Source organism: Perna viridis, chromosome 3 (genome assembly GCF_037379345.1).
Source record: "Perna viridis isolate PV_CMFRI_1.1 ecotype Kerala chromosome 3, ASM3737934v1, whole genome shotgun sequence".
NCBI lineage: Eukaryota > Metazoa > Mollusca > Bivalvia > Mytilida > Mytilidae > Perna > Perna viridis.
The window spans coordinates 49,689,373-49,714,710 of NC_142447.1; the positions used below are offsets into that span (position 1 = coordinate 49,689,373).

At 32.9% G+C, this 25,338-nt stretch overlaps 2 protein-coding genes and 1 long non-coding RNA gene across 6 annotated transcripts in view; 2 read left to right on the plus strand and 1 right to left on the minus strand.

Moving 5' to 3' along the window:
* The first annotated feature begins 294 nt into the window (after positions 1 to 294).
* Positions 295 to 10,443, plus strand: LOC148622735 (uncharacterized). 2 transcript variants are annotated; one of them, XR_015920686.1, is made up of 4 exons: positions 295 to 689; positions 1,282 to 1,425; positions 1,964 to 2,033; positions 10,096 to 10,443. It is a non-coding gene; the product is annotated as an uncharacterized LOC148622735 (long non-coding RNA). The 2 variants fall into 2 exon arrangements; XR_015920685.1 differs by lacking the exon at positions 10,096 to 10,443 and adding an exon at positions 2,383 to 2,478.
* LOC148622736 (uncharacterized) lies at positions 9,673 to 10,844 on the minus strand. Its single transcript, XM_088572876.1, has 3 exons — positions 10,408 to 10,844; positions 10,033 to 10,121; positions 9,673 to 9,767 (listed from the first exon to the last, which is right to left on the minus strand). The coding sequence occupies exons 1-2, from the start codon at positions 10,817 to 10,819 to the stop codon at positions 10,072 to 10,074; spliced, it is 462 nt and encodes a 153-aa protein (XP_088429002.1). The 5' UTR covers positions 10,820 to 10,844; the 3' UTR covers positions 9,673 to 9,767; positions 10,033 to 10,071.
* Positions 10,845 to 22,105: 11,261 nt separating this feature from the next.
* LOC148622737 (rhotekin-like) overlaps positions 22,106 to 25,338 on the plus strand; it is a 35,979-nt gene continuing 32,746 nt past the window's right edge. For all 3 annotated transcript variants that reach the window (XM_088572879.1, XM_088572877.1, XM_088572878.1), the window contains exon 1: positions 22,106 to 22,225. In XM_088572879.1, the coding sequence (XP_088429005.1) occupies positions 22,109 to 22,225 (117 nt within the window). In that variant the 5' untranslated portion in view covers positions 22,106 to 22,108. The remainder of the gene's footprint in view (positions 22,226 to 25,338) is intronic.

Below are 25,338 nucleotides of genomic sequence, written 5' to 3' on the forward strand. Positions count from 1 at the left end.
GATCTATTCACAATAATATCCCTCACTTGACAGTGTGACGGGGTGAAAGTGGGCTCTAGAAAATAGACTCTAATTTTGTTTCCAACCAGATATTTCAAGCGAGCACTAGTAGTAAGGAACATAGCTTGTAAACTCATATACATATAGATTACAAAAATACTTGAAGTCTTGAGTAATCTCATGTTCATCATGTTATTTATTCACCCTATTTTTTCGCTTCCAATTTCTCGCTTTAGAAAACATGTAACAAATTTCCCGGAGGTAAGCCAATCGCTGGTGTAACTAAATCACGACTTTACTGGTAAAATGGTATAAATGGGTACATGTTACCGTCAGTGACTATAAACATCCTGATATTTGGAGGTTGGCTTGTGCGTCTACTTCTATTGTTTTTTGGTTTTTTTTGTTTTTTGTTTGGTTTTTTTTTTGTCCTCATCAGACATTCTTCTGTATTACTACCAAAGAGTTTTGTATATCAACTTGATAGTTTTGAAGACTTTAATTTAAACTGGATTATAGTAAAGGCCCTCGAACATCTGATACTCCCTGACGACCTGTTAAAAATATGTGAATTTTGAGTAACTTTTTTAGGATGAAGATTGACATCCTTGTCCTGCTAACCAGTGTAATTGGACTAAGTGTAGCCGCGGGATTTAGAAATGGTGGCTATAGCATAGGTTATGGAAGAGGTAAGGGTAGAACTTTAATCTACTGAAATATTGACTGCGATTCGGAAACCATTTATAATCAACAAAATATATTTATAAAGAACTACTAAAAGTAAGAGTGCATATTGAAGGTAAACGAAAAAGTAAGAGTGCATATTGAAGGTAAACGACCCCTTTCAAGTGCATAAAATTTCAGAAAATAATAGAAATTCGATACGTTATTTAAATAATTGCCCTCACAATGTCTTTCAGTATTGTACATTATTTGTATAAATATTTTCTTCATGAATATGGTTTTAAGAGCAATTAGATAGTGTGCAGTGATTTTATGGGATGACAGTTTCACTAGGCGAAATATCATACTATGATGGATGAAGAGTAACGCTTATAAGCTAAAACACAAACTATTATTTCCTTCAACTTTTTATGATTAACACTATTTTATTTTCACAAAGAAGCGTTTAAAGTTATATCGGGAAAAAAGAATGCATCAGTTAATATCTCTAGTTGACCTAATTGACTGGAGACATTGTCATGCTGTTATTATATTATGGTCTTATTATGAGAAAGTTCTTCTACATGTAAACGTGTCAATCAAAAATTACTACTCAAGGTGTATACAATACCGGGTATGGTGGATACGCCGGACAAAAACATGGCACGAATAACATGGCTCTTTATGTACCATATCCAGTGGAGTTACCAATACAGATTGGAGATGAGCAGGAAAACAACGAAAACATGTATTGGTGGCTACGTAAGTTTTACTAGGATCAGGAACGGTTTTGGAGGATGTTTAACCTTAAACAAGGAGGATTGTGCAAATGATATGTTAATGCCTAGATACAGCTTCGTATACTAGAAGAAGAGTAATCAAGGAAACCAAAGTCAAAAGAATGTAATCCAGGGACAAAGACCGAACATGCAAAACAAACACATACAACAAATAACCAAAATAATACATACAAAGTAACAAAAGTAAATGAGCAACTCAGACTCCACTAAAAACTGGGAGCATGGACCAGGTGCACAGGTATATTTGTATATGTGTAATATGCTGAATATTGCGATCGGGAATCAGTCTAACATTACATTTGAACAAAAAATGGTGGGATAAAATGTAGTTTGTACCGCCAATATCATAGGATCGACTTAGTTTCTATATCTACACGTGTTCCGCCATCAACTAAGCTACTTGTTCTCTCGATATTATGTATACAGTTTCCCTGGAAACCAAGACTTAGAGAAAACATTAAAGATGATTATTATAGGTTCATATATTTCTTTGTTTGTAGTAATTGGTATCTTGGCTTTGCCGTTCCTTCTTAGCACCGTTAACTAGAAAATGAATTTGACAATATATCTGTGAGTATACATTAAAGCCAGAAATAAAAAAAAGAGTTCCTTGTATGTAAATCATACGTTATTTCCAGGGTTGTGTAAATCATACGTCATTTCCAGGGTTGAAACGTGTTTTATTTTATCTTTCTTTGTTAACAGCATTTTTTATCCGTACGATGTGTCTAATTTGATACTGCCGATAATAACTTAAAACAAGTTTGAAAATTAAAAAAAAAAATAAATGCTTTCTTATAGATCGAGTTAATGACATATATATACGAGATCTAAACCACGGGTTACTGTAGAGGAAGTCTCCGTCAAATAAGCGGAAGAATGTCGTAATCATATTTGTACTACTTATAATTTATTTCAGAACCTATTTCAAGTCAACTGTGATAACCTGGCCGTCGATACCAAAAAATCATTTTTTTTTTATATTTGTTAATCGATGAGTAAATACATACTTTCATTGATACTAGTTTTGTTATAAAAAAAATAAATCAAAACAATGCAAAGACAACCAATTGAAAACAAAAACAAACTAAAACAAACAAACTAAAACAATCAAACTAAAACAAACAAACAAACAAACTAAAACAATCAAACTAAAACAAACAAAAACAAACAAAAAAGCAGAACAAAACAAAACAAAAATAAAATAATAAAATGCACAATTGTAACATATTGTCATTCCTCTGGTCCCTCTGATACATACAGTCAAAACTTTAATCAGATTTTACTATGAAATATCTACTTTCTTAACAAAATACAATAACACAATCATCTTTAGAAATGTAATGAGTATAAGTTTGAATACATAAAGGACAATTACAATGCAATGAAGGATTATGGAATTGTTAAGATTTTAGGACCAATATCAGATCTGTACATATTAAATCAGTTTTCAGTGGGTGTAACCTCCAGTGGAGAATCCCCAAAACTAGTGTTCAATAAAACGTCAAATTGTGCATTCCGTAGACACTCACATGGAAAATATGACCAACTTCGTTTCCCCAACTCTTTCAAAGATCGGCTTTCCGAGGCAAGAATTTTCGTTTAAGATGAAAAAGTGAAAAATCAAGATTTTCATGCTATTTTTTTTCTCCCAATTTTAGGGGGCGTACGCCCAGCACACACGTCTTTGTGTCACAACCTGACATTATATATATGCAAAATAAGTGCAAAGTGTATTGAAAACATAGATACAGAACTTGAAAAGACTATATTATAAAAGGAGGTGGTTGACTTTACAAGTTATAAGTCAGCAGATTTTTTTATTTGATTTGTGGTTTAAAAGTTTGTATCCTCACAACATTATTAATAGTAATATTTTACACACGGGCCCCATATGAATTTTTGGACTGATGTGTTGAAACCACGGGGTCCCATATCAATATTTTGACTGGCTAGTTGAAGTCCTAGTTGATGCCTGTTTCTTCGTGTGGATCATACATCATTGACTTTGTCCTAGTACACTATAGTTCAGTGTTTAATTTTCCTACACTTTTGTAGATCTTGAGAGTTTATATATATATAAATGTATCACAAAATAAAAAACAAAAACAAAAATTCCTGGTTCTATAGAACCTGAATCGCTCACTTGGTTTGAAAAACTACATTCCATTTCATGTAAAAGCGGCCATGCCTTTTTCATAGATAAGTAATCCCAATGGTCATTTTGTGCAGGATACCCTCAGAAACAGTTATATCAACTTTCATTTACTTCTGTAGAGTAGTTTCTGGGGAGAAGATTTTATAGCCAAAACATCAAAAGTGGCAATAAAATGTTCAAAAAGGGAAATTCGTTTAACATGGGTCAACACATTTTGCACCAATATTTGACCACATAATAATCTCATCATGCTAAACACTTTTACCGCCACGTCAGAATTTGGTTGAAACTTCCGAATTTGGTTGAAACTTCCGGTTTTGGTGATGTATGCGAAAAACTGCCGTCTGACCCCTGAGTTCCATTTTTAGTAATGGCGGCCATGCTATTTCCTAGATCAAAAATCCCAACATTCAGTTTGTGCGGGATTTCCCAAGAAACAATCATACCAACTTTCATTGAATCCTGTTCAGTAGTTTCTGAGAAGAATATTGAAAGTAATAACATCAAAAACAGCAAAAAAAAAATAAAAAACTCCAAATAGGGCAATAACGCCAACATGGGTCAATAGATTTTTACAAAAAATGAACACAGACAGAGTTTATCATACTGAATACTTTTATATCATCACAATTAAGTTCAACGGAACGATTTTGGAGAAATATGCGGAAAACTGCTGTCTGACCCCTATGCTCTATTTTTAGTAACGGCGGCCATGTTTTTCGATGGATCAAAAATTGAAGGGTAAACTTTGTGCAGGGCACCCTAAGGAACAATTGTGTTAAGTTTCACCCAAACGCATTTTGCATTTCAGAGGAGAAGATATTTGAAAAATTGTTAAAGGGGACTGACGCCAAGTTATGAGCTTGACATTTCCAAGGTTTCTTTAGATTTCATGTCCTTTAGCCTATTCTTGATTTAAATTATTGCTCCCGTCTATCGTAAAATTACGATTTTTAAGTAGCACTCCAGCTAACAATCATGCAAATTTGATTCATGGGTAAAAAAAGCCTACATATTTTTATTTTTGATATTTTGTTTGAATTGCCATAGTAAACAGAAATTAATGTTCAGTTTTTCATATAACCCGTGTTCTTAGGAGATAAAAATTATATAGAATGCACTGAATATTTCAAAATTAAGGGAGATAACTCTGTAAATGACACCCAAATACAATAGAATCTATTGGATTTTCAATGTTGATTATCTTCTAAGAGCAGGCAGATTTGAGTGAGTAATTACACATTTCATAGTATAGACCCATAAAACAACTTAATTACAAAACTAAAAATATGTAGCCTTTTTTGGGGTGTATCACATTTTTTAGATTTTGCATGATTCTTACAAAGACAGTTACTTAACTTTCTGACCAAATCTCGCATGATGAAAATTTTAATTTTACCATCTCGAGTGTAGAAGAATCTGTATTTACTGCGATGTCTTAATGCATAAGTTATTAGGCTGCGGAATGACTAGTGAGGAAACCAGACAACCTGTAAATAGGCTATGGATAGCTTGTGAACTAAAAGAAAGGTTCCACTTTTCTATACATGCACGAAACAGTGACAGATACATCAGGACTATTTGGGGGATTGGGTCATTATTTTGTTTAAGACTTTAGCCATGAGACAATAATATCTTGGAACCCCTTCCATGATCGGAATCACTGCCCTCTTTTTGTAAATATGGATCAAGCGTCTGCATGAAATGTTAAGACAGCTCTTTCAATAGGTCCTCAGCAACCCTCATTTTATTTGATGATTTCCTCCCCAGAAAAACACGGGCAGGGATTTTCATAAGATATTAATTTTTGTTTTATTCTAGCATGTTCTGGATTTTTTTCCAAACCAGATCCTGATTTATAATCCAACCTTTTTATTTTAACAAATTGTTCATCCTGGATTTGTCTTGTCACCACCCTGCCTTTTAATTTCAAGTTCGATCCTAGCGCCTTAAAAATAAAATGTTTCTTCCTTAAATTGGAGTGAACGGAAATTTTTTTTTTAAGGTGTTATAAATTCGATTTTGGGGGGGGGTAAGGTTGTATGAAATGTGTTTATTATATAATTAAGTTTAACACTATGTATACTTTTATTATGATTTAAAAAAAAAAAAGTTTATGTGCCAATGCGTTCCTAACGCGAGGAAAGTGGATGAAATTTTGTGCATCAAGTATCACTTTCTGTAATTTGACTATTGTTTTATCTTATATATTTTATTTAAAATCATAACTGTTACATTGGTTTACAAATATTATTTTTTCTCTTTTTGTAACGAATAAATGTGCGACTGCACAGTTAACTTCGTCTGTTTTATCATAAATTTGACCAAATACCTTTTTGTGGTTGCAAAAGACCGTTATACCGAAAGGGTATGTTCTATGAAGACATTCTTTTCCCATACATATCTCCCTGATCAAACGAACTAAAATGACTGCTAGGTTGAAGAACTGCGTACCGATCTGAATCTTAAAAGATTTTAGTACGAGTTTTGACGTGAATTTGAAGGAGATGAGAAATAAACATAGAAATTAGACGGCGTAATTTGACAATGCCTTTTTTCAAGCATTGTGTCAGTCTGCGTTCTATTGTGTTTAATATTTGTATTAATCTATATAAGTATCAATGGGATTGTTTGTAGTACCTCAACTATTATATAGCTTATCAACTGAGAATTAACTGCGGCTAGAAAAGACAAGAGCTGGGCATATTTCCACGATTGTTGTTCAAGTTTGTATGATTTGACAGACAGTTTCGACCAACAGTTCGCTAAATTGAATTTCAACTTAAAAATTTATAAATTTAAAAAGGCAAACCAGTAGTTTGTAGTTCAATTATGCAAGATGCCAGAGAGTTTGTATTCATTCATGTAAACCGACAACTAACCTAAATATTACGCAAACTGGCGTAGTGCTACGATAAATTGACTGTCATTCGTAATTCGAATGGTGAATGTAATTTTAGCAATTTATTACAGCAATCTTGTGTTTAGGTTATAGACCACCAATTCAACCAATGAGCATTTGGAACGTAGGCAAAAATAGTCCTACGCAGAAATTACCCCTGTTCCTCATAGTGCTGTGAAAAAAAGTTCTCATCTTATTTAAAAAATTTAAACAGTTTCTGAAAGGAAAAACATTTCTGTACATTTTATAGGTGCATTTTGCTTCTTGTGATGTGAAGCCTAATCTCCATAATGATTTCTAAATATACCCCTTTCTTGTGAAAACACTGGGATTTCCCATGCTATTTATAGACACTTCACTTCCGGTGACCAGTACTGCACTGCAAGTCTGCTAACCCCACATGCCATTCTGAGGATTGTGAGCTGACATATGTAGAATCATGCTGATATATAGTCCTCTGCAGGTTAAAGTTAAGGTAAAGTCCAGAGAAGCCATTGAATATTGTGAAATTAGCATAGAAGCCTATGGGAAGTGGAATTAGTGGTTTTTAGCCTTTAGATGCTTTTGAAGTCGGTCCGGGTTTTTTTTTTTTTTAATCTTATCCATATTTTTGCAATTTGACGATTATTTGAGGCGTAAATATTTAATTGATTCAATACATGAGTACTTCGATTCAGTTACAGGGATTGAAGGCAAAGGTCTCTGATTAGCACTCTTAAAGCAAAACTTTCTTCACCTTTAATTGAATTTCAAATGTTGTGCTGTGTTATGTCCAAATCAGTTCTTGTGTTCATAATGAACTACAAGTCCCTATGCTAAAGTGTGTCAAAAACTAATACTGGATCCAAACTTGCCTCAAGTTAAGAATTAACATGCTGCGGTTGTATCATGATGCCCACCGCGCAAGTCCTTAATTCTTCATGAGATGAATATTTTGTTGAAAAAGTAAGTATATCAGAAAACCTTCTATGCACAGGCCCTTGGGACCAGGATTTTTTTAACCACTTAAAAATCATTAAATCATTTTGTTTCCATATTTGAGTTATTATGTGTCTTCTCAGATATTGCCACTTTATAATATGCACAGTTTTTCGAGAAGGAGATAGACGAAAAACTGTGCATAAAAATAGCATTAAATAGCAAGTGGATATATCTGAGAAGACACATAATAACTCATATATGGAAACAAAATGATTTATTAAATAAATCCTGGTCCCAAGGGCCTGTGCTTCTATGCTGTATTTTGAAAGATGCTCATTGATTTTGTCTACGAAATAAGTATATTGTTCGTCTGCATCTTTCTATTGTTCCTTTCTGCTCTTTTTTTAGGAGAAATAACGATGGTACTATTTTTCTGGAAAATACTCCGTATTTTCCGAAGACAATTGAAAGTGCTTTTATTTTTTCATGTGTTTGTCTTTCCTTTGTTTGTTCGTCTTTTTTTCAGAATATTTACATGACGTATTACATGTGTTTATTATTATTATTATTTTTTTAATTTTGATTCCAGAGTATTTTTTTACTGGCACAATTCAGCATTAATGAAATTAAACAAGTACTATCTTTACATTTTACTTCTAATTTTCTACATTTCTTCAAGGAGTTATAGAAAATATTTATAAATCCTTGAATTCTTTCAAGAAAATAACACATGGCACGCAATTTCAAATTTTCGATACAGTTTTTTTCGAACGCAAGTTCAAATTTTCTATACAGTTATCAGTATTTGGCCTACGGGAAACAGAATTGCTATTAGGTGACTTTCGTTTCCATAACATTATGCATCGTTGTTTTTCCAAAAAAGATGGTACACCTAGATACAAATATATTGTTCTTGGTAGAAATTCCTCATACTTTGTAAGAAATAATTCCAAATCATCTTCCAAATATACAGAGGAAGATGTTTACAAAATGCTGGAATTTTTAATCGACAACATATTTGTCCAGTGTGATGGACGCGTTTTTCAACAAACGGTCGGCATTCCAATGGGAATAAATTGTGCTCCTTTACTTGCTGACGTATTCCTTCACTCTTATGAGGCTGACTTTGATCTGATCCGGAAGAAAGAATATCGCCTTGCTAGATCCTTTAATCTCAGTTTCCGCTATATAGATGACGTATTATCTTTAAACAATCCCAATTTCGGGGATTTGATACATCGCTCCAGTTTTTAGTGGAGTCCGAGTTGCTCATTTGCTTTTGTTGCTTTGTATGTATGGTGTTGGGTACTTTATGTTCTTTGTTGTGTATGTCTGTTTTCCACGTCTGGTCTTTGTCCTCGGTTTGCTTTCTTTTAATTACCGCTATAACCTTGATTACTCCTCCACTGAAGAACGTCCTTAAGGTCAAAGGGTAAAAAGCGAAACTATACCGACTGCGTCGGAAAAACATAACGTCACTTTGTGTTTTAATTTCGTGAAGAATAAAATAGAACAGACAATTATGTCTGTAGATGGCGGGAATAGGTTTGCTAAAATACGTAATGTGTTTATATGTATCACAGATACTTGGTTCGAGATTTACCATATAAACGGTATAATATTGATAGTTTATAAGATGCTTATTTCTTGTTTTAGAAAATAAATTAATTTGAAATACTGCAATCTGATGAGTTAAAATAATCTTGTTATATCTCAATGGATAAAAAAATATTTACACGCCCTTATTCAGTAAAATTCAGAGCTACTTTTTCATGTTTAAAGATAAAAATATGTTTTAAAATTAATTTATAAGAATTGGCTATGATAAAAATTTTGTCTATTGAAAAATATCAAATTTTCAATGTGCATATTGTTTATTGTGCGAAGTGCCAATTCTTAAATGTGTGATCTTTGTGTTTTTTTTTTATACCCCCCATTCCTTCAAACGGTTACAGTACTAGTATGTATGCACATGTGTACACGTATAAAGCTTAAAAAGGTTCAAAGAATCTACCCTGAATTGCCTGTCTTCATTTAATTATCATTTTAGTTTCAAAATTAGTTTGTCTTCGACTTCTTCGGTGAAATCAAGAATCATGACAACCAAAGCGAGACAAAATTCAGAAATAATAGGGCACGTGCGTAAGTTGAAATAATAGTAAATAGCTTCTTTAGTCACGGTCGCATGGATAGCAAACACAGTTACAAGTAATCAAGCACAGAAATAACTCTTGCATTCTGTTTATTTGTAAAGATTAAAAAAGTAAAGGGGGTTTGGTATTGACGACCAGAACTTATCACAGCTGACTCACAGTAAATAAACCTGAAAAGACATAGGAGGCAAGTGTAATGTCATGCAAAAATATAATATAATGTGTTTTGGACATGATTAAAAAAAGAAACATGATATACTAGTATACATCAAATAAAATATGTAAGATAATGTCATTTTACTTTTTTTTTTGGTAGATATTTCTGTTTATCGAAATACTATAACGAAAATCATTTTTTATAAACAAATCGTTCTGTGCAGTATAACCATTTGAAGAACAAATATATCTTATCATTAATAATGCTATAAGACTTACCAATATATATATACATAGTCGATATAGGATTCGTCATGTTTAACCATTGTTGTTGTTCAATAGGAATGGGATAATCAACAGACCAAGCACTGCAAGTAAAATAAGTTTAACTAGATAAGGAAGATCTATTTTTATTTGTATGTAGTCTATTTTATCAAGGTGGTTGAAACGTCAAAAGCATTTATAAATATTAGAGTGTATCTTAAATTTTACCGTGTGTAAATGTGCTATTTTTTTATTCTTTTCTTTCTGTTTTTCTCTATACTCTACAGTTTGTAGACTTATTCTCTCTTTAACATGTGAATTTAATAAAGAATTTGGAAGAATGCAAAACACCATAACCGACAACATATTAAAACAATAAAGAGAACTTACACAGCCATAACCAGTTGTTACCACCAAATAATCCTCCACCTCCATTGCCAAATCCTCCTCCTATTCCTGCTCCTGCGCCAATAGGAAGTTCTACAGGGTACGGAACGTAAAGTGCCAAGTTGTTTTGGTAACCAACTCCTTTCTTTCCGTATCCGGAATATCCTTTGCCACCACCATATCCACTATAACCACCGCCGTATCCACCATAACCACCGCCATACCCACCATATCCTCCACCATATCCGCCATATCCACCACCGTATCCGCCATATCCTCCTCCATAGCCACCCCCGCCATATCCATACACTCCGCCGCCATATCCACCGCCGTAATCAGATTTGCCATATCCCCCTGCCACGCATAGATTGGTGGCACCCGCCAGTAAAGCAAGAGTGATGACAATCTTCATCATCCTAGAAAGACAATCATACGAACGATAACGCCACGCACATTTTTGTTTGCTTTTTGTGGGGTGAGGGGTAAATAGAATATTTTAATAAAATTATTAATTCGATTAACGTATAAAACTTTAAAGAACAGCAACTGATACTCTTGATGTAAAGTCTCTTCTTCTTAATAAAATTGTGCAAGGCAAACTATTTTTTTCACTTCGGAAATAGTTCCGTCAGTTGTAAAAATAAAATATTTATAACAAAGAGAGCATGCGATAACAAGATAAATGAAATACGTTTATCCAAGCCTTTTAACTTTTAAGAAAAACGAATGACTATACCTGATTTTAGATGCTATTGCCATACTTCTACAGAGATCATACGGGTTTTATACCTACCTTGGGTGTATCCTCGTGTTCCTGTTATGTTATAAGTAGATGTTTGTGATCGGTCACTTCTGTACGATCTTCCTTGTTAATATAAGAGGGGAAGTTAAATTTCGTAACTCTTGTCCATTTCTGACTTATAAATGATATATCACTGACCACTTCTCCTTACGGACCCGAAATTTTGCGAATTTCTTATCGTCTGAGCTCTCACTCATTTTAATAACGGCAGAGAAGCCGAATTTAAGTTAAACATCTATATAGATTAAGACGAACAGAGCAAAAAATACGTAGAAATTGGGTGAAAATATCCATGCAAGGAAGTCAAAATCATTGAACGACCTTTGAGCATGTTCAAGGAGAACTGATACGAATAGCATCCTCTGTCTGCTTCGTGCTTAACTGGTCTGCAATGTATTACCTTCGCCAAATTAACTACATGTATGCTTAATATACAATCAGAGTAGCTCTTTTTAGGCACAGATTATTTCATTAGCGCGGGGACCCTTGGATTAAAAAAAAAACTATTCTTACTTATTTGTTTTACTCAACCACGGACAGAATAGGATAAATTTCCACCATTACTTTCCCTACCCCCATTGAAAATCATGTTGCAAAAGACAGAAATTGTTATTTTTGTTTTTGTGAGAACAAAAATTCTCTCACTAGTCTTTCATGTCAGAAATGAAACGCTATTCAAGTATTCGACTATGTTAGTTTATTTTGGTTATCTAGTCATGTAGTTATCTGTCTTCACTTGATGGATATCGTAGGGGATTATGTCAGAAAACAGATTTTCTGTCAATGGGGTAAACCCCGTGATATTTTTTATACTAAACTCGGGACAAACAAATTACAAACAAAAATAAAATCAAGCGGTATGTCTAGAAAAAAATATGAAAAAAACAGTCCCAAATAAGTGTTCCAAATGAATTTTAAATTGCACGATGTGTGCGCAAAGGCTTGCTCCAAATAGCAAATATGCGTTATATGCTAGACGGGCTGCATGTTTGATAGTGGGAGTGGATAGAGTGAGTCCTTCTACAACAGTGTTTCTGTTTATGCTTGTGTTGCATTTAAAATAAAGATAATGGAAACAAAATTAAGATAATGGAAACAAAGTCAAATTATGGAGAACAGCTTATTTCATGAGACATTTTTATGTAGAAAATAAATATCATCTATACAAAAATATTTCTATATCGTTACAACTTTTGGCAAACATTTGATTGTTCAAAACAATGTCTCTTGATTTTTGGATTGAAGAAAACCTAAGCTTAATTGTCCTAAAAATTGTGTGAAAACTGAAGAAGCAGTAATTTGTGATGTCACGATGACTGCAGTTAGGCAGCAACAATTTAAAATTTGGTGGTATGGATTTAAAAATATCAATGTGAAAAAAACGTGTGTTTTACTTTCATCTTTTGATAGCTTAAACCGTAAATTTGAAGAACAAATTGTTTCGGACTTGTCGCAACATAAATGAAAGAGTGATCAAGGGAACCAAGGTTATAGCGGTAATCAAAGGAATGTAATCCAGGGACAAAACACAGACATGGAAAACAGACATACACAACAAAGAACATAAAGTAACTAAAATCATACATACAAAGCAACAGAAGCAAACGAGCAACTCGGACTCCACTAAAAACTGGGAGCATGGACCAGGTGCACCACTAGGGTAAGCGTCCTCTGCTTTTCTAGAAACACCCGCCGAATTGCTCATAAAAAAGTAAAGACCGGGGAAGACAAACGAGGAAAGAAAAACTATGACCCGTTGAATAAATCAGTTTTCATGGTGCAGATGGATACACGATAACGATCCACGAGTTCATAATGACGTCCATACAACTTCTGTAGTGATGACTTCAATCTTGTGGCAACAGAAGCCTATTTCTTGGAGTTCTAGCGCGATACAAAAAGTCTGCGTAGTTTCGGCAAGCTCTGGCATAACGTATGAGTTGTGATATGAACACTCCATACGCAGGATCTGAAGGGATGTTGCCACAGATGGAAGGTTGACAGTTCTGAATGTAAAGTCATCATGTTTGTCGTAAATTTTAGACACTAGTTTTCCTTTACCATCGATTTCTAAAAGTAGGTCAAAATATGAAGCTGACTTCACAGTGTCTGTAGTATCCTTCATCTCAAGTTCTTTGGGATAGATGCGATGTATCAAATCCCCGAAATTAGGATTGTTTAAAGATAATACGTCATCTATATAGCAGAAACTGAGATTAAAGGATCTAGCTAAACGATATTCTTTCTTTCAGATCATATCAGCTATAAATCAGCCTCATAAGAGTGAAGGAAAAGGTCAGCAAGTAAAGGAACACAATTTGTTCCCATTGGGATGCCGACCGTTTGTTGAAAAAACGCGTCCGCCACACTGGAAAAATATATTGTCGATTAAAAATTCCAGTATCTTGTAAACATCTTCCTCTGTATATTTGGAAGATGATTTTGAATTATTTCTCACAAAGTATGAGGTATTTCTACCAAGAACTATATATATATGCATCTAGGTGTACCATCTTTTTGGAAAAACAACAACGATGTATAATGTTTTTAAGTCGGAAAAAATATCCATAGCCTCCCCCCGGCCCGCAAATCGTGACTGTTTAATACAAAAACAAAGTTTTTTCTCAAAATATAAGAGACCGTGGAAATGGGTAATGTGTAAGACAATAACTTTACCAAACAGCTGAAATAATGACAAAGTGCATTGTATTAGTCTTTGAATGAGCTATGAGATATTTCTGACACCCGGAACGCCTTCCTCCAAAATATGTATCATATTATACCCTTTACTATAAAAAACGAAGTTAAAATTGACATGAACTACAAAAATAGAAGCTTATGACTTGATTAGGACAGACACGGCAAAAAATGCGGCAAGGTTGAACTAGATTCCTCTCCCTCATCTAGCAAATGCAGACAGCAAAAAAAGAACAAAAACAAAAACAAAACAAACATTAAAAAAAAACATGAACATGAATTTAATAATACTTTAGAAGAGGACATATTGATATTTTTTACGTTATTAATCCTAACTAAGACTATGTTCGTGATATTTACCCAAAATAAATTTTAAAAGTTAACTCAGTCTCACAATAGCTCAATAATAGAACTCACACAACTTTTCTTGATTTAGATATTACACTAGAAATAGCATTAGCCTCTATGCTAAACTTTATGACAAAACAGATTATTTTTTTATTTTCCTATTGTTAATATTCCATTCCTTAAGTACCCTCCTGCAGTATTCACATTTGACAGCTGGTCCGTTTTGCTCGTATATGTTTGTATTAAGTGTCAGGTTTAAATGAACGCAACAAATTTCTCACAGAAAAACTTTTGCACCACGTGTATCAATATTACAAACTTAAAAAAAACATTTACTAAGTTTTTCACCATTAAAAAATACAACAGTACTTGTAGGTTCTGAATTAATCAAAGTGCTGCTAACACTGGAGAATTTTTATTCTTGTGAAAATTGTAACACGAACAATATTTCAAGGAATACATAATGTATATTAAAACTGTGATCAAACATTGAATTTTTTATATTATTCAGAACTGTTTTTCCTAATATGTATAAACTGAATGTCAATCAATATTATAGAACTGTAATCAGTGGTTAAACAGATTCCAACTTCACACACATTTACACATTTTGTTCAGTTTCACCTTTTTACCAATTTTTTCAAGTTGTACAAAAGTTTGTTTGCATTTACATTCGATAACTATATTAATGGTGTATTTATCTTACACTGAAATTAAAAGTAAATAAAACCAATTCAGCTTAAAAAAATAATTTCCTTGATGAACATTAAAGATTAAATATCAATTTGAATCTTTCCGCCAATAAAACTTGGTTAAAATTACCGTCATTCACTTCCTGTTTGCTAATTGGTAAACTATTAATTATAGAATTCCATTACTAGATTTGACATTTTTACTGATTCATGTGTTAAATAGACCATGCTCAACATATTTAATACTTCTTGGCATATTACTGCAAGAACTAAATTCCCAAAATGAAAATTTATTACTAAATATCTTTCATGGCCAAAAAGGAGTCCCTGCAATCTTCAGCCGATTTGAAGACTAGATTTTAATTTATTTGCAGAAACAATAGAATATTGAGCTTATTGCCAGAAATATATTTACTGGATATAAAACAGGTATTGAATGATATTAAAGGAATAATATTTGGACTATAATTTTGTGTAGTGGTCAGAAATAGTAGGGATCGAAGTTCCAGTGATTAACCGGTGATATAAGGTATTTTGATCCTGAAGGATCAAAACCCCAAAAATTGTGTTGCTCGCGGGTATATTGTCTGTAAACAAAATCCGATGGATTTATCAAGTGCCCTTAATAGATTTATCTATAAAGGATACGATTTTCAAATTATTATTTATTCTTTGAAACTTGTTTTCACAAGTAGAGGTATTGACCCCTAATGACTATTGCATCCTTACGTAAAAACTAGGTCATTTTATCTCACCTAGCCCCAAGGACCATGTGAGCTATTGCCATCACTTGGTGTCCGTCGTCGTCGTCGTTAACAATTTTTCTAAACTCTTCTCTGCTGACACCAATCAGCACACTTGGTACGAATGTTCCTTATGGTATTTTGCCAAGAACAAATGTGGAGATTTTTGATTTCGTTACTAAAATTAGAAAATAAGGGTCAGACAATAGTTTTTCGCATAAACATTTGTATCTCCATAACTGTTATGTTTAGTTAACTTCTTACTGAGTAAAAGTGTTTAGCATCATTAGGTCTAACTGTGGTCAAATATTCGTGTAAATCCGTTAAACTATGTTGGAGTTACTGCCCATTTTGGACTTTTATTTGTTATTTGTAATATTATTACTCAAAAAAATTTTTTTCTTCTGACACTTCATGGCCAATTAGAAGCAAATTTAATATGAATGTTCATTACTTTCGAATTCAATGAAAGTTGATGTGATGCTTTTTATCCAAAAAAAACCAAAAAAACAAAAAAACAAACAAACAAACAAACAAACAAACAAAACATGGCCGCTTTTACAACAAATAGGTCTAGTATGTGGCTAATTAAGCCAGATGAGCGATCCTATTTAGTATAACCATATATTACATTAAATCTAGCCTATTAAATACTTGATTCTAGTTCATTCGAATTGCATTGATCGATTATATTTCTAACGCCAGTAGTTTTGATTGTACTATCATTCTTAAATATAGTTTGAGCTAGTTTTCATAGTTTTCAGTAACTTGAAGTGAATATCTCATCTTGTCTGTAAAGTGTATATTGATGTATTCCATGGAGAAAACTGGGAGTATTATTGAGTGAATTTTATTTTGTGTTTGTTGTTTTTGACCTTACATTGAAAGGGGTGGTAGAGGCCTTCTAAAACTAGTTTTACCCCACCACAGATTTTATGCGTCTGTCCAGTCAGGAGATATTGTACTACTTTTTTCTTGAATTTTGAAGAGTTACCATGTGTTACTTTTGTTTTCGAGGCCTTTAAGAACGTATTTAAATTTGTGTTTACAATTATTGAAGACCCTGGGCCTTATCAAGATCGAGATTTGAGGAAGTACTTCTCCTTGTTTGTACTCACTTCTCCTGTTTGTCTTTGATAGGGAAAAGTTTTTGTAATATATTACATAGATAGAAATGTTCATATTGTTATTTTTCAAACTTAAAACGTCTCCTAGATTATGTCCTGAGACTAGCTATTAAGTTACACGCCAGTGCATTTTTCGAGGTTCAACTTGCATGTTTCCGTTCTTTTTTCTATTTATAATAATGATGAGGAAAGCATGATTCGTGTCACCATAATCAAATTTTAAGTAAATAAAAGAAGTTTAAAGTTTAGAAAAAAATATTTCGGAGTTTATTTTAGTTTCATGTTTTTTGTGTTGATCCTATTTTATCTGGAACTTGATGAACTATGTTCTTTTAAGATAAATAGAGATGACTTTGGGGCTTAAACGTCTTGTTTAAAGATATTTTATGCATGTCGGTCGTTTTGTACGTTTAAACAAAGGTTTTCAATTCAAGACCATTAATTTGATCTTTTAATTTTATCAAATCAAAATAATTTCTTTTATTTAGTAACAGTTAACTTAATAATCCAAGTAAAATGAAACAATAAACATACATACAGAGGAAATGGTTCAGAAAGAATGATATCTGTACTAATGTATTCAGCATCAGAGGAGGAGAGACAAAAAAAAAATAAAATCTATGTCCCGTTTGGAAAATACCTCTTTTAAATATTTGGCTTCTTGTATGTTTTGTGGGTTGAGGGGGGTTTTAATTTTAATAAATTCCTCCTCTGGTAGTTTATTCTTATTACCCAAAAGATTTGTAGGCACATCTATAATAGCCGATAACCCTGTGCAATGCAAAACGAAATGTATTTTGCTTTCAACCATTTTTACAGTATTTGCAGAATCTTTGGTCCGCTCATGGTAATAAAGGATCGGTTATATCTTCCTGTTTATTACATGTAGTAATGGTTTAAGAGAATGAAGATTGTCACTTGATTAATGTTGAAACCTTCATTTCTAATTTCACAGAAAATAGAAGTTGATTTATACATGTACGTTTGGTGACAAAAAAATACCGAGACTCATTTAAACTTGACGCATGTAGCTTAAAGCATGACTTTTGCTTATTATTTTTGTAAGCTTTCTTGAATCATTTAGTATTGAAAATAAAATGCTTCGCAGAGCGCAGTTAGATATAACCACAGAGGCCTAACCCTGAAAAAATCGGTTCAAATATGGACACATAATTCAAGCTTGACATCGAGCTTTGAATTTGATTGTTATTGAAGGATAAGATTGAGAAGAATGGAAATTGTCGAGTTACTCAAAACACGAATTAATACATAAAATATTACATGAATAGACAATGTGATTTCTACAGATCCAGATATATGTTTCTGAAGGGTATTATCTATGTAAATAGAAAATCAAAGTACTCGTGTACTGAATCAGTTTATATCGATCGCCTCAAATAATCGTCTAATTGCGAAAATATGGGATAAAAGCAGGGATAAAAGGATAGTACAGGGGTCGAATTCAAATGTGTCTAAACACAGGCTTATTGTTGTAAATGGTTAATATTGAACTCTTTGATTTAATTTTAAAGTCGCCATTCTGATTATGATCGAAGGACATTTAATAAACACACAACTAAATTCGCGATGCAACATGGGTAATAGATCAGGATGGTTTCGGGGGTTACGCTACCTTTTTCTTAACAGTTTGGCAAAAAATGAGCGACAAATATTAGCCTGGAACAGGGAGTGTAGTTCTTGCCTACCACCTGGAACCTCTTCCTTTATATAAGTTTCTTGATCGGAACAACTGCTCCCTTATTGTAAATACTAGTATATGGATCCGCCAGGCCCTGCATGGAATTTCTGAAGACATCCATTCCAATTGGCTCTCAGCATTGCTCTTTTCATTTCTGTGAGCGATGACTTGTAATAATCTCGCACAGTTTTTTTCTAGCTAAACATTAAATGGTTTATTATGTGTCTAAGAATATTGTACTTGTAGGCGACATGTTGAATATGAATGGTTTATTCTGGTGAATGCATAGAAATAAACAGTTATTAGTGAGGTTTGTATTGTATTGTTGTAAATACACACCAAATTTAGCGTGCAGTAAAGGTAGTTTATCGGGTTTGTTAATTTGGACTTTTTTCCTGCGGAAGTGTAAGATAATTTCAGATGCTAACAGGCTTTACAAATCTAAAGGCTCTGGCGACTGCTATATCAATTCTGATCTTCGATCTAAATTGATAAAAATTGAAAGCCGAAACCAATGGAATAAACACGCATTCACAATATATGCACAATTTACAATTATTGGAAGCATTTTTGAGTTATAAACTAAAGACAGGGAATTGCCCCATTATTGTATGAATTAAGTCCCTCACTCAAAAATACATAAAACACAAAAGCTTACATTAATGGCAATAAACAATCAACTGAGTGTCATGACAAGTTACTTGAAGTGTTTTCAAATAGTTATGCAGTTATGGTAAAACCTCGCTTTTTTAATAAAGTCTCGATACCTTAAAACGGAAAACCCTATTTTTTTTAAAAAGAAAAATCCCATAACTCAAACATGAATAATCAAACATTTATATTTAAATAAACACGTGGAGCTCACATCAATATTAAGAAATAATGTACAAAAATTCCACAAAAATTGGTGGCAGCACGTTTTAATTATTTAACTGTGAACCGCGGACTAGCGGGCGAACACTGGTATTCCATAACTCGTCCTGTCAAGAAAAAAATCGCAGGATCTTGTTTCTCCATGTCTATAACAAAATACCAGTTACTGGACACAAGTCCAGCAAAGTGCGATGAATATTCGATGGAGTGCGAGCAAAATGGTTAGCGTCATTATACAACTGCTTTCTGTCATTCCGCATGTTCTCCAATCCTTATTTGCATGGAAACTCAATGCACCTGGACCGGGTTAAATGCCTTCAATGCGATATTAGGCTCAACTGAACAGATCTCACTTTAACAAGATTATTTGAAAAGTCCTTTCCACAAATCGTATTTATGTCATACTTTCTGTCATTAAACAATAGAATAAAAAAAAGAGAATAAGTTCCGTTAATAAATTTTAAAAAGAAAATTTGATAATAAAATTCAATTTTACAATTAAAGACAAAGTTAGAATGTATTTATTTGTTATTTTGGTATTTATTAGTCCGAATTTCCTCTAACCCTGCAACCTTCCTCTTTTTTGGATATTGATATGTCGGGTTGGCAACAATGATATTAAAGTGACTCTCCTATCAGTCAGTCATAATAAACATACAGTTATGCCTCATTGAACAAAAAATTCCCCACTCTAGCAACTGCTCCTCTTCTTGAGATTGTAGACCTACACTCAAAATTCCGAAAAATCTATGAGTATCACCATTTGTTACATGTACAGGAAAAAAAACAAAAGGAAACATTTTATCACAAGGCCATGTTCAAGGTCTCAATCGCTAATATTTGTAACTGACACTTGAAGAGCAGACATAATTTGTTACATTCACTTCATGGAAGCAAAATACCCTAATGATGATCTCAAGGTCAAAGTTCAAGGCCAAAGGTCACCAACCCTTGTATCCATATCATCTTTATCAGATTGTCCTCTCACATGCCAAATGTGAAACATGTTTTATAAGTTAAGTATATGCTTAATTTAAAATTCAATTGAACTGCGTATGAAAATTAGGAAATTAAACAGCGCTTTATTATATTTTAAATTGGGTTCGAGGTGTAGGGATAAAGTAATATTAGATTCTCGTGGCACTTGGCGATTATATTGTTTAATCAAGTGTTATTACACCAAAAATATATTTAAGTACCAGTCCACATAAAATTCAGACACTGCCAAAGGTAAAGTGATTCATGATTAGGAAAAACCCACCTAACAAATGATGCCTTTTCAGTTTACATATGCCGTAATTTCACAAAACGATAATCATTTCTGCATTCAGATCTGCACCTTTTTTTAGAATCATACATTTATCTCCCACTAAAATCAACCAAATTAAACCAAATCAAGGCCGATATCTGTTGCAAAATGCCAATTTCATGTGCAATCTATATATATTTTTTTTATCTCAAAAGCACAACAACCAAATGAAAAACTAACACTGGTTATGTGAGTATATGTCAGTAAGTAACTGTTTCTGAACAAGAAATAAAACTGAATTCGGTAGGTTTTTGACATGTTTGAATCACTCTCTGTCTGATATTCAGAAAGGCTGCTACTTAAAACATATCTTTACATTCGATATAGTTGAAAAATTAAAAACCTAAAAAGAAAAATATATGACAATATTTTGTTATCAGCAACGTCCCTAGCAATCAGTTTCCCAAACATGATTTGCATTTAATAGAAGAATAGATATTATATCACAGTACTTTGATCATACTTACACGCATGTAGATGCTGAACTGTTGCATAAGTGTACGAGTCTAACAAAAATGCAGTAATTAGGAAATTTGACACATGGATCATGGCTCAGACTTTCCTTCTTTTTTTTTTACATCAAGATGCACCTTTCAACTGTAAGAGCTAACAGAGTATTTGTATTTGTTATTGTTTGAAAGTATGCCTGTTCTTAATCCACGTTTGAAACGTTATACTTTAACAATTATGATTTACAACGTATTATGATCATATAATTGAATAACTTAAAGTTAATAAAGGCCGAAACATCTTAATTTTCAGGCAAAATTTAATGTTTTTGGCTTGAAAAGCGGGTGCGCGTTACCATGGCAAACAACAGTTCAAAACATGAAAAGAAAGTTGATTGCTTACATGGATTACCCTGGGATGAGCCCTTTCAATTTTACAGGAAAATGTGTTGAAGTAGAATCGAAATGGTCAATTATCTGGTTGGACCCCTTGATAAGACACTAAAATGAACCGTTGGATTTGTCCTTAATGACAGTACTAAGAGATTTTTTTACCCTTTCAAGGGCCCTTCTTTTTTTTAAATGCCCATTGAAATCCAGAATATTTCCATAGGTTCCGGGATCCTTTATCAAATGGGCCCATAATGGTCTGAAGCCAGGAAAATCCCTGGCTTATATACTCATAGTTCTATACTGTATGATACTGTTTCTGCAAGTTTGAAGAAGAGTGCCACACCATCTATTAAAAATGTAAAATGCTTTCAGAGAATAACTGTTGGTAGCTAAGCCTAAGTTTTGATAAATTCGGACGTAATTTTTTTTTATATCTAAGTAGAATATGAGGTACTTCTGTATTTCGGATCCGAGATAAATTACTATAAAATTGGAGTGTCGTTGTAATTATGGTCCGAGTAGCATTAGGGGCGAACTAATAAGTCTCAGATAAACAAAAAAATATTTTCAAAATGTCGCCAAATCGGAAGAGGAAGCGGGAAATTCAAGATCATAGTTTTGATGTTGGCTGTGGCTTAGGATTAAAAAGACAGAGGAAAAATGCATTTTACAGCTCTTTTTCCAAAAAGGTTATCATTGCTGAAAACACACCCCTGATTCACATGAAAAACTCTGATATGCATACATCAATTTTTATAAATGTTTACAAGTTCAAGTACATTGTACAAGCAGTTAAATAGTTAACTCCTCCATGCGTATCCTTACTGGGCATAACTAATGTAGATTGTATAACTTTCTCTGAAAAAAAAAGACGTATTTAATTCCAAATGGTGCCCACAAATTCCTTTACGTACATGTCGTGTATACTATGAGTGATGATGGCATGGGTGTGAAGCTACTATAGTACTGGGTTAACCCCAAATCAGTGGGCAAGATATTAACTTATTGTTTGCCATGGGCTTATTTTTGGCCTATTTTGTATTACTAAGTTCAGTGCCAAGGGCCTCTTTTTGCATTTGCCACTTGTTTATTTCCATTGAGCTTATGGATTATACTATGCTGTGATGTCATTGTCGGCATAGGTGTTAACCCTCCCATATTTTGTTGGAGTCTCCAGTAATTTAACCTTTTGACCCACAAAAAAAGGCATCAATATCCTGGTTTATAGAGTTCCTCCCGTAAAAATATCCCCTAATTGAATTTATCAAATTTTCATCAGTTTTTGTTCACCTTTTTTGTTTATGTCAACAACCGTGTGGATTGCAAATGCGCTTTATCATCAAAACGCTTGGAACAGCTGAACGGCATACAAGTCTCTCTATAATTATCTATATTCCTATCAAGAAATAGCATGATTTACAATTTCGAATGGCTAGTTCCGTAAAGAAATGATCAAACTATTTGACCGAACACAACTTCCTGTTCCTTGTAGCTGATCATTTAATCAACTTGGTAAAAAAAAAAAACATTCCCTGACAGTAAAATTGCAGTGAAATTTTCATGTAAGAGGACTAAATGCACCCAAATAATAAAGCAGGCTATAGCATCACATCTTGTGACTATAGTGATTGAAAACTGTAAACAGAATCCATTCAGTATTTTATGTGATGAAAGCAATGATAAGGGTGCCATCAAGTTCTTTGCTACTCTTGTTCCCATTTTTGAAGAAGGAAGCAGGTCCATCAAAACCAGATACCTTGACATGCCAATGGTAACATTTGAACAGGGCAAAATCTGTAGTATGCTATACCAAGCATCACTTCTACTAACTACATGTATACTTCACGATATTGTGGGTAATTTTATCACTTCCCAGGTGTCAGTACTCACTAGATTTTGTAGTTGCATGTCAGCAATATTTACAATCTTGAAAACATTTATGCTATCAATAAATTCTTCAGGGACCAATACTAAATATAACTCAAAAATAATGACAAATTTGTCATTAACTCAGTCTGGTTCCCAATAGCACAGTTGAAATTTGTGCTGAAAATAGAATAAGGGGAAATACCTATTTGAAAATATTTATATCTGTCTGATGTAGCACCGGTGCATGTAAAAGCAGTTCTATATCTACACTGCGCAAGATGTATTTTTTTGTGTTTCTACAAAGGGTGACAATGCAGTAAACTGCATTTTTTTTTATATGAAATACATTTAAAACTATGCCAGTTTTATTGTTTTTCATTTTGTTTAACTTTGAAAACCATTTTAATTTAATGTTTTTTTTTTTATTATTTTTTATTTCTGTTTGAGTATAGTCAGGCCTTTACAAAGACTTATACATCACCACCTAAGGTGTAACAGAGTCTTCACAAGGGATCAATTTTAATACAAAAAAAGACTACAAAATATTGTATATACTCACCATCACTATCACACACTCTCACTTTCATCTTTCATTCAGTTCAAGAAATTTATAAATAATCAACTGCATTGTACACATTTAAATTCAACTAAATGAATTAACTATTACAAAATGTTCATTTGGCTGGTTCATGTATATATATAACTAGATAAGATTATTAAAAAGGCAGAAAAAATAATAAATTAGGTTATAAGAGGGAAAATGATATCAATAGGGACCCACAATTTTTTTACTTTATCTTCCTTGAAATTTTTCTGGCCTATTTATGATTCAATATCATATAAGCTTCTAATTTTATGTTTTAAACCTAATAATTTTGGAAGTTTCTCCTCAAGTTTGCATTTAAATGTATAGTTCTTTGTAACAGTCAATAGAAGATTCAATAAAAGTCCTTGAGGATCACCTAAAAGGAAAATTTTTTTTTTTAAACCAACCCTGTAAAAAATCTTTGGAGACAGAAATAAACATTTTGCAAAAAAGTAAAGGTGATTGCACAATCAAAAAATAAATGTTCAACTGTTTCCTTTTGATTGTTACAAAAAGAACATACATCACTATTTTTAATGTGAATTTTGTACAAAAATACATTTGTAGGAATAACTCTGTGTAAAAATTTATATTGGAAATTATTCAAATAAACATTTCTACAACACTTCTTATTGAGTACAAATAGTTTGTTCCATTCTGGGATTTCAACATCAAGTTCATTTTCCCACTTATAAAAATTTACATTTAGGAGATAACTTTGCTGTTTAATAAGTTGTGTATAAACAAATTTTACTTTCTTGCAATGAACAATTTTATCTAAAAATGCATCATATGGGACCATCATACCTCCACGTCCCATTGATGTTCCAAGTCTTACATATATGTGGTATAAATAAGGTCCCTTCATGCTGTTGATAAAAGGGATGTCTGCTGGTTGATTGTCATCATCACTGCTATCAATGTCATTTTCTAAGTCACTTCCATGGTCAGAACTATCATATTCCGATAGACTGTCTGTCTCTGATTTCAAAAACATTTCCGTTGGCTTCACCACAAATGACGTAAAATATGACATCATAGTTAACGATGACTGTGCAAAAGTATCATGCACGCAAAGTTTCATTTTCTATTCCAATGATGAAGCCTATTACATATGTACATATATTTGTATATCAGCACTTGATTATTTTCAAGGTTAAGATTAAAGCAATATTATAGGTCTTGCTATCCTGTGTTTTACAGATTTATTCTTTCGCATATGATAAAACCAGCTGTACACATTTTCAGGACCTAAATAAGTGAGAAGCATTTTCAGAAATAATGTGTTACATCTAAAAACTGTGGAATGGGGTCTGCAATGCTCGTCACCAATGAATGCAATTTTTA